General features: G+C 38.2%; 1 protein-coding gene across 1 annotated transcript; it reads right to left on the bottom strand.

Annotated features, from left to right (window-relative positions):
- Nucleotides 1-2,208: 2,208 nt before the first annotated feature.
- On the bottom strand, nt 2,209-9,089 carry stx19 (syntaxin 19). The gene is made up of 6 exons (XM_026144876.2): nt 8,945-9,089; nt 6,780-6,929; nt 5,811-6,107; nt 5,455-5,691; nt 4,111-4,323; nt 2,209-3,257 (listed from the first exon to the last, which is right to left on the bottom strand). Exons 3-6 carry the CDS (start codon nt 6,030-6,032, stop codon nt 3,021-3,023), a joined length of 909 nt encoding a protein of 302 aa, XP_026000661.1. The 5' UTR covers nt 6,033-6,107; nt 6,780-6,929; nt 8,945-9,089; the 3' UTR covers nt 2,209-3,020.
- Between the last annotated feature and the right edge of the window lie 1,483 nt (nt 9,090-10,572).

Genomic DNA, 10,572 nt, shown 5'->3' on the forward strand with positions numbered 1-10,572 from the left:
GTTAAATGAGAAACCATAAGTATGACCTATCCTTCATCAGCATTTTCTGGTATTTGAAAATAACTAAAAAAAAAAAACCTTTAAGAGGTTAGGACCCCAAAAATGCTGCTTCATATGTTAGACTGTACTAGTGAAAAACGTGTCCTTCTTTGGACAAGTGGGTAGTAAGGACATTTTGCTTTTAGGTCCAGACTTCTCATAACAGCTGTATGAGCAGGCCTGGTGGAGCAGGTCCAAGCAAACCGACTGTCTAAGAAAATCTGATTTGGCTAAAAGGAACAAACTTTACATTGGCTCCAGGCTAGAGGGTTTCAGATGAAATATTGGATAAGGGCTTGAGTGTTGGGGGTAAACAAGATAAATCCACAGTGGAACTTCTCAACATCTGAACATATTTGCTGAATAGAGCCGCTCCCACAGAGTGAAACCTTTTGAATGTGAAGCAAGTTGTTGCTAGGAGGAAGAAAAAACAACAGACTTTTGGGTAAAACCTGGTGAGTCTGAATAGATGTCCATAGATTTATGAACTGATAACTGCTCTCAAGCAGTCTGCTGTTGTCATGGGCTACTAGAGTAATAGAGTAGTATAAGATACTGTACAAGTTTCACAATAGTAAAGTTTAAGTGTCACAATCACTGATGCTGTGTGAATACATTCATTTAACTTAGAGTCAAAAGGGGGTTATTCCATTTGTCATGGCAAATATCTCACAGATATTTTACATCTGCATTTTAATTGAACAGTTTTTACTTAGACCACAAAAACACAATTCTTCTGCAGTTTGGTTATAGAACCAATGCAAGAAAAAAAGGTGTTTTATTCCTAGGCTTTGCTGACAACTGTTTGTATTTATCATGGTTTGAGCTGAATCTTGATACTGCCTTGCAGTGTTCATCTAATCTGAGTAATATTTGTGTTACTAGTCCCACACCAATATTTATAAAATAAATCTCTGCACTTTTAGGAGAAAACTGTCTGCTGTTTATTTGCTGTTCCAGCACTTTCATAACTACACAGTCATGTCATCATCATGCCCTGTCATATTAAGTAATAACTTTTTAAAAAACTGGTAATTATCTTAGTGAACACTGGATGGCATTGTTGCTGTTCAGTAACCCTGCAATTTGCAGCAGTGTCTCATTTTTTCTCACTATGTCAGTGTAAAAGGGTAAACTATGCACTGTCGTGTATTGTTATTTGATATACACGATTAAATTTAAGTATTTCATGCATTAATGTCTTGGTTTCAAGATGTCTTTTTAATATTGGAAAGGCTGATGTACAACACGCGAGATTAGATTAAGGAAAATACTTTTTCAGTCAGATAGAAGAAGCTATCAAACATGTCGCACCCTGTTCTCCTTCTAAATCTAAGGGAACAGTATAATACAAGTAAATTGTAAATTACACATCTTTTTACATTTGAATGTTGTAAAAAAAGATGTGTAATTTACTAAACAAATTTTAAAGGTCATTATTGTAACTTTTTAACATTTTCTTGATCAAATTTTATTCTTAATTTACAGCTAGAGTTAAAATTATAATATACTTGTAGTGTTTAACTATATGTATATTATTGTTAAACACTACATAAACACTATATAACTATATATATAATTAAATATATAGTTAAGCAGAAGACTATTTGACCAAGGCATGTCATCTTACCATGCGTTTGAAGTGAACTGCTATGTGTTAACACAGTATTCCTATAGTAATGCGGGATTGTTATGTGGAAACTATCCTGGGATAGTAGACAAACCAGATTATCCAGGCTAGCTCTGACACACCTAGTTCACCTGTATGTTGTTCCGGATTCCCAAGAACACGGGTCAATGACTCACTGAGGAACATCACTGGCACTGTAGACAAAAAGAGGAGTTTCAGCTGTTCCAGTGAGGAAGGTCAGCAGTTAATTAATGAATTAATGCAGCACTTATTTTTGGCTTTGTCATGAGCAGGGATTGTTAGTTAATATTATACAGTTAACTTAAGTAAATGGGGGAGAGAAGATCATTACTTATCATCATGTGTGAGTCTGCTGGTTCTATTTTTCAGTCAACATATTCCCAGTAATACTTTGGTTCCTTTTCTGAAACCAGTTCCCTTTTGTGTAGTGTATTAGTCTGGTTAATAATGATGCATATTGGTGCAAAATATTCATCTGAACAATGAAACGGTTCCAAAAGAATTGATAACACTCAAAATGCAAAACATAAAGAATTTAATGAATTTCCTCAAATGTAATTTTCGCTCTTATTTTTACACAAATGGCTTCGATGATTTCCTGCAGTTTTGTGATTATGGCAGAAATATTTTGATCAAGCCTCATTATTCAAAGTTTTATTTGAATACGTCTATGTGAAAGTGCATAAATTAATTACTTTTTTCTTTCACTGAAAATGATCTTACTTTGAAATGCAAATGAGACTAATGACTAATTGTAAAACAACTTTTTTCCATCAGCATGTGGACCAAGACTGGAATGAATATCTAATGGCTCAATGCCACTCTTAAAGTAAATTTATGTTTGTGCTCAAAAGAAAAGACATTTTAAAGTGCAGATAATGTATTAAAAACAAGCCACAAGTCATTATCAAGAGTTCGTGTAGCATGACAAAAGGAAAAAAAAAAAGAAAAACGGTGAGATATCAGTCTTGCTGATGTAGCAAAGTCAGTGGCCTCCCCTTGTTTGCGACCTCTGTCAGATGACAGTGAAGGTCTCCAGTAAGCAACAGTGTTGGTGAGTAGCACTCACAGAACTGTCTCTTCTAATAGCAGCCGCTTCACACCTTCTTGAATGAAATAGGTGCCTCCCATACCAATTCTGGCCCATTCCCCCTAATTGGTTTCTATGCTCTGTTGAATCTGTCTTCACTGTTGCTCTGTTCAACAGCCAAAAGTTCAGTACCTTTCCTGTCACTTTAGCGGTACTGAAAGCCAGTGTTACTTACTTCCAACAGGTAAAATGAAGTAAAATCAGTTTTCCAATAAGCTATGATTCTAATTATTCTATGTATTACAAGCAGCATCGCCATGGAGGGCAGCAGCAACAGCAAAGCTGTCGAATTGGGTTCCTCTTCTTATACCTGGCAGCTGCCTTAAACTTCTCATTAGATGCAACCACGTAATCCTGCGTCATCTCTACATTGGTCTGAATGTGTTCAATAAAGACCCCCTGTTCCTCCACCAGCATGAAAATGTCCATGAAGAGGTCCCGAAGCTCCTTCATATTGTTCTCCAGGCTCAACAACTCCTGTTGGTGGAGAAGGATAGTGGGATTAATACTGCAGGTAAGAGAGACATTAGTCAGATGATGGGAGAAAGGACCAGAAGATTTAAGACGCAATGAAGGAGCAGGCTGAGGAAGACCATGACCTGAGCATGGGAAAATGCTCAACATTCTCATGACTTTTATATACTTAGTGATTAATGTCCTGTTTCACTAACACATCTCTCTGTATTCAACACTGGCTGTAAAGGTGTTTGTTAGGACAGAGAGCACTACTTCTTTCTATTCTCAAGGAGTCAATTTTATTCACCTGGTGTCCCAGGTCTACACGAATCTCTGATAAATGTCTAGAATAACAACCAGTACAAACCTTTTCTGCTCCTTTACCCATTTGTGTCAGCTGATGTAGTGTATTTGTAAAACATGCTAAAAATGGCACTTTTTTATTACCTCCCTTAAAGAGGATATGTGTTTGTTTAGGTTTGACTGTTTGTTAGCAGGGCTAATCAAAAAGCGAATGAATTTGCATGAAAATTTTACCAGAGGTTGGGTTTGGGCCAGATTCAATGTTATTAGCTTCCACAGTTGATCCAGATCTATTTCCAAGAGCCTTTTAAAGGATTGTTTAGCATTGCTGAATATTGATATATTATCTCATATGCATTCTCAAACCGCTCTTGTTAATTTTTGTTATTAAAGATTCTCACATTCACAGCATGAACAGACTGGATATCTAACTTTATCAAGGAGCAAATTTCTATCAAATAAAGAACACTGAATTAGTTTATTTGCCATGAATGGCTGCTTGTTTTAGGTGCCTTCAAGAATCTATTGTTACCTTTGTGTTGGTCCAGTGAGTTACTTGTGCTTCCCTTACCTTGTGTCGCTGTTCGATCTCAGATAATTGTGTCCGCGTGATTCTGACATCATTCAGCAGGTTCTCGTTGAACACCTCCCAATTTCCGGTGGCCACCATCTCATCCACCTCCTCCTCTGTTACAGGTTTTCCTGATACCTCCAGCTGCCGGATAATGAAGTGCTTACAGCGCTCTTGCTTGGTCAGCAGGCCTTCATTATACTCTCGCATTACCTGAAAATAATTACAGCCAAAAGAAATAAGAGGAAGACAGTGTATGAAGAATGAGAGACGTTTTAGTCCCATGTTTTTTATCATCAGTAGAAAACATAAACATGGTCTTCGGTGCAGTGACAGTTTTCACAGTGTTCACAGTGCATTTACTGCATTTCTTTTCACGTTATCAAATACAGATAAATGTATATATTTATTTATGTATGTATGTATGTATGTATTCATATATTTATATATATATATATATATATATATATATATATATATATATATATATATATATATATATATATATCGAAGAATCCATAGGTCCCGCATCCTATTCATGTAGCCCCTTCCGCCGGGGTGCAAGATGCTAGCAGGCAAGGCATACATGGAACGCCATAACCAAGTGGCCGGCATAGTGTACAGGAACATCTGTGCCGAGTATAATCTGGAAGTCCCGAGGTCAAAATGGGAGATGCCCCCAAGGGTGGTGGAGAATGACCGAGCTAAGATCCTGTGGGACTTCCAGATACAGACGGACAAAATAGTGGTGGCTAACCAACCGGACATAGTGGTGGTAGACAAACAGAAGAAGACGGCCGTAGTGATCGATGTAGCGGTTCCGAATGACAGCAATATCAGGAAGAAGGAACACGAGAAGCTGGAGAAATACCAAGGGCTCAGAGAAGAGCTCGAGAGGATGTGGAGGGTGAAGGTAACGGTGGTCCCCGTGGTAATCGGAGCACTAGGTGCGGTGACTCCCAAGCTAGGCGAGTGGCTCCAGCAGATCCCGGGAACAACATCGGAGATCTCTGTCCAGAAGAGCGCAGTCCTGGGAACAGCTAAGATACTGCGCAGGACCCTCAAGCTCCCAGGCCTCTGGTAGAGGACCCGAGCTTGAAGGATAAACCGCCCGCAGGCGTGCTGGGTGTTTTATATATATATATATATATATATATATATATATATATATATATATATATATATATATATATATATATATATATGTGTGTGTGTGTATGTGTGTGTGTGTTTGTGTGTGTGAAACTTTAACTCTTTTCAAACTAATCTACCAAAGAAAGAAAAAAAGAAAGAAAGAGTTAAATATCAAAAAGAAAAAAAAAATAGTAAGAATATACTCCAGACCTGCTGGAAGCGGCGGAGTAGTGCTGCATGTTGGGAGCTTTGTATTCTCGTTAAAGCAGCAGTAGGTCCCTGCTGCTCCATAGTTTTCTGGACCTGTTTCGAAAGGTTGTCTAAACGACGGTGGAGGCTTTCGGCCCTGAGCTTTATGTCTCGTGTTATGCTGCTCTCTTTTTTCATCACACTAAAACGACGCATGGTTGCCACCATGGTCTTTTGCTGTTGAGTGAACTTAAGGACCTGTTTGTAGGTAAGATTTGGAAACACACGTTAATAACATAGTAAGTAATATCCTGCAAATATCGTGTAATAAATAAATAAACAAATGCTAAATGCAAGTCTAGTTTAGTCATTTTTACCTCTGTTTCCAGCACTGCAATGTCATCTTGTATATGCTCAACCTCTGACAGAAAGTCCTGAATGACTGGCTCCTCCTCAAACACCACAGCTTGTGGCTTTATGACCCCAAACGCCACAGAGTCGTCATCATCATCCTCCACTGAGAAAGGATTGGTATTCTCAGTTGCAACCACAGATAACTCTTGAGCCTTCTGCTGCAACTCCACCAATCTGTCTCTCATTATGAAAAAGCACTCCTCTCACAGTTATAAGTTATTACAGTATGTAAAGATCTTGCCAGTGCTGATGAGAAAATCCTGAACAGAATAAATAAAAGAAAAATTATTCATTTTGACACACTGTAGTAAATAAGAACAAAATATACAGTACAAAAGTATGAAATACTGACAGTAAAGCTAGAATGTGTCAATCAGTTTAAAAAAAGTGTCTATGACTATGCCCTTTTTTTCACCAAAAGCACGAAATAACATTTTGTAGTTCTAATATGGATATTTTTTAGAGTTCATGTCTGGATTGTTTCTAAATTTTAAGAATGACACTAAATCAAGAGGTTTGAGTATCAATTATTCTAAAGGGAAACAGCTGAGACAATAGGGTCATGGGCAATGAGCTCTTTTTACTTCTGTCAATACTAGATGATTTTAAAATATGAAATACAATAATATTTTTTATTTTTTATTTTTAAAAAATATTTTCTTTCTTAGTTGTACTATAAAAAAATTCATAACTGGTGCTCTGAACATTCAATGAGTATCCGCAGTGAAGAGCTAGACAGCACTAGGCCCTTATATGATCCAAGCCTACTGTCTGAAGACACTAAGACCACTTCATGAATACGTGGCAGCACAAATAAGGTTGCTGTAAGATGGCTGCGCTATCCCAGCTTTTGTTCTGTGTAAGCCTCAACTTAGCTCATCACTAAAAGTGAATATGGACATAGATTCAGGGGTGGATTGACCCTCACTCACCTCCCATATGATGACATCAAGCTGTATGCCGGGAGTGAACTAGCCGATTAGCTCGCAGGATCTACTGCAAGGGCATTGGGGCGTCATTCAGATTGGAAAAGTGTGAGGCTTCTCAAAATGCATGGAGTTCTGCACCCAATGCCTGAAGTTCTAAGTGCAATGGGAAGAGAGAAGGTAAGAATTAGTGAGGTTCAGAGCCACAATTCAAGAGGAAACACAAAGCATCCACAGTTAATTCAGGAAGATGGTCCACAAGATGAGCTACTCAGAGGATGGCTATGGCAACGAGGAACAGGAGGAGGAACTATCATGAACAACCAAGCCCCTGCATACATCAACAGAGAAAGTGGCTGACATCAAGAAATCCTACTAGTGGCTAGAAAAGGCCAGCCTAAAGGACAACCAAGACACTCTAATCATGGCAGCACAAGAACAAGCCCTAAGCACCAGATCTATAGAGGCAGGAGTCTGCCACAGCTGACAGAACCCGAGTTGAAGACTATGCAACAGGATGTAAGACGCAAGTTGGGACAGTGTACACTGACAAGGACAATCAAGTGGTTGAGACAGTGTTTAGCAACATCTGTGCTACATATAGACTAGAAGTCCCCAACTCCCAATGGGACACAGCACCAAAGGTGGTTGAGAACAACAGGGCTAAGATCCTGTGGGACTTGAAGTTCCAGACAAACAGCTGCTGACCAACCAACTAGACGTAGTGGTGGTTTAATCGATGCATTATATATATATATATATATATATATATATTATGTAAGGCCTTAAGTTTTCATACAAAGGCTGTCACTAACCACCTAAATCCCTCCCTTAGTATATTTACAGAATACTTGTAGGTAAAGCTTGTAATCTTGCAGTTGACTCTGTATGTATGTAATGACTTTATTTGTTCTGATGAGTATAAATGATGAGTCATATTGGGATTCTGCTTAGTACAGAGCATTTTTAACTGTATATATAAAAAACAAGAAAGAAAAACAGGGAAAAAGTTTATCTGTGGAATCAGTCAAACAGACTTGAGCTCATTTTCCCATGGGAACTGACTTGTTTGTGTTTAACTCTACACACAACAAAAACAGAAGACGGAGAAGGTTGTCGCCAGGTTGTCGCATTCTAAATAATTCAGAGAACAGATAACGTCACTTGGATAAACATCTGATTATTTAGTTGGAAGTTTATTAAAACAATATCTCAAGAAACATTGTTAAAGAAAGCATTTAATTTGATGTTTTTTTGGTTTCCTGCATATTGATTGAAGTCATGAGATACTGACTTAGATTTTCTACATGCTTTTGACCAATGAAGTGCACTCAACTGCATATTTCTGTCATTAAAATGGTCATACCAACATTTTTAAAATGCTTTAGCCAACACAGGGATTTGAGTTTTAGAGGCAGTAAAATAATCTTTTGCAAGCACATGATTGTGTGGGGGGGGAATGGAGCGTTTCAAATCACAGAGTATCCCACTTCTGGATAGATTTCAAACAGGAAAGATCCTATGTGTGTGTGAGTGTGCATTGTAACTTATATAAACTTCACAGGAGTTCAAAGAATGTACAAGTATAGTTTGAGGTGAACTCTTTCCCTCTCTCTTTTTCTTTCTTGCTCTCCCCACCTGCTCCGCATGGAAGAGCCGATTAAAAAAATTGCTCAAAGGATTTGAGAGCACATTCTCCTGTGTTTAGCCTAAAAACCTGGAACAGAATAGAGCTTAATTCAAGGAGTTCAGTCTCACTCTGTGAAAACATTTTTGGTCTGTGAAAGAAGCAAATATTTTCCTTCCACCCATCCATCTCCTCCCTTTCCTGTGTTTCTGATGACATTCTCCTATTTCAATGCAGGTAGAGAAGGAGGAGTTCTCAATTGTTGTAGCCTATTTTTCCTAGGTCAGACAATTGTATGTTGTAAGCTGGTCTTGAAAGAATTCATTTACAATGTAACAGATAAAGTAGTTGGTCCAACTTTTTCTCTTTCTTTAGCTGGAGTTGTGCTTGCTATTAATAAATAAACACACTGAACATACACGGACATTCAGCTTCTTTTTCTCTTAGTCTCGTTTTCTTGCCCTTCAAATACAAATCATAGTATGTTTCTAGAAACAAAGTTCTGAGGCTATAACAATCGTTTGATCTGAAATATGTATTTTACCTTAATGTTGTTAGTTTTCCATCATAGGCTGCCTGGTAGGATTACCCTTCACACCAGGAATGTAGTCCAAGACAAACAGTCTTTGATGATATCAGATCACCTTTAGATCTCCTTACATTTACCGGATGGTCATCAGAACGACACTGCAACAGTTATGCCACTATCAAGACAGTTACACTCGCAAACCCTCACAGGAAAGTTTTGAGGAAGTGTGGTTGAGTTGGCTTCAAGGACCTCCCCTTCTTTAGAGAAAGTCCTGGGTAAAGCCAATAGGAACGCAGACTGGAGGCTTATTTGCTTACATACAGAAACAAGTGAAGAGGGAGAGACAGGATGGTGAGTACAGAGAACACACAAACCCTACCCTCAGGCTTACTCCTGGGCAGGAAAATAGAGCAGAGCAAACAGAAGTGTATTGTGTACACTGCTAAAACCAAACAAAGGGGACTGTGGTTAGGGTGTCAGCTAGGGCGTTGAGCTTTTGATTTGCTAAGTTAATTTCTTTGTGAAGTGTCCAGATTCCTGGGGTAAGCCCTCATGGTCTTTGGGTATTAGTCCAACAAACCCAGCTGAGTACTTTTGACAGATTTCTACTGACAAGCTCCCTGAAACCTAGGAGCCTTTTCAACACAAGAAGGGACACAGTCACTTTGTGCTATGCAGCATAACACGCTGTGCAAAGCTGTTTGATCTGCGCTGTCAGAGAAAGAGAGGGGAGAGAAGTTTTGAGGATGAGAGAAGACTTCAGTGGGGACAAGAGTTCACTCTTTTTGAGATGCAACTTTGGATGCTGGTTGCATAATTACTGTCTTTTTTCAAGAACTGTGGCAACTGTTTTTCAGAATTCAGATTGGTAGTCAAGCAATGATGGGGAAACTATATATGAGCGAGAAGGAACAGAAATAATGAGATATACTGACTCACCATATATTCCTGTTTTGTTTTGTTTATTTACTTCATCTGAGACAGCTTTAAAATGTTACCAAAGGACAAAAGAGACTAAAATACTAAAAAAGGCAGAGGACTTATAATACAGCACTGTGTACTACAGTACTCTTTTTTTTCTTTTTTGTTTATTAGGACAGAGTACTTGGATATTAAAAACAGACCTCTTCCATAATGTTTCCTACTTTTGTGATACAAAAACAAATACGTAAAAGAGGAAGAGCAAGTACCAAAACTAGACTAATAAGCTCTACTTGATTTCTTCGGATTTTACTTCCAAAACACGTATATTGCTTGTAATTGGTCTGGTTAAGTGGTCTTGAGCAATAGTTCTCCAGCCTTTCTGAAGGTTTTTCAAAGGTTTTCTTTGGACAGTTGCTGCTTATTTTTAGCCCAGTCCTTATATCTGACCATTTTCAGGGGAGTAACTTTTTGTTTGTTTGTGAAGTCATTTAACACTGACCTAGGAATCATATACATGACACACAACTTAGCCAAGAACCCATTTTACCAAAGATAACACAGTTTGACCATCATAATATAGCATTTTTGCACCAACAAAGTGATTCCAAAAGAGACAATAGCCAAAAACTTGATATATAACTTGGTATGGTGTGAAGTGTATTCTTACAAAACTGATGAAACTGGGCAAATGGAAGACAAAAGTAGAAATGGCAGGCCTA

The sequence above is a fragment of the Astatotilapia calliptera genome, chromosome 16 (genome assembly GCF_964374335.1).
Source record: "Astatotilapia calliptera chromosome 16, fAstCal68.1, whole genome shotgun sequence".
Lineage (NCBI taxonomy): Eukaryota > Metazoa > Chordata > Actinopteri > Cichliformes > Cichlidae > Astatotilapia > Astatotilapia calliptera.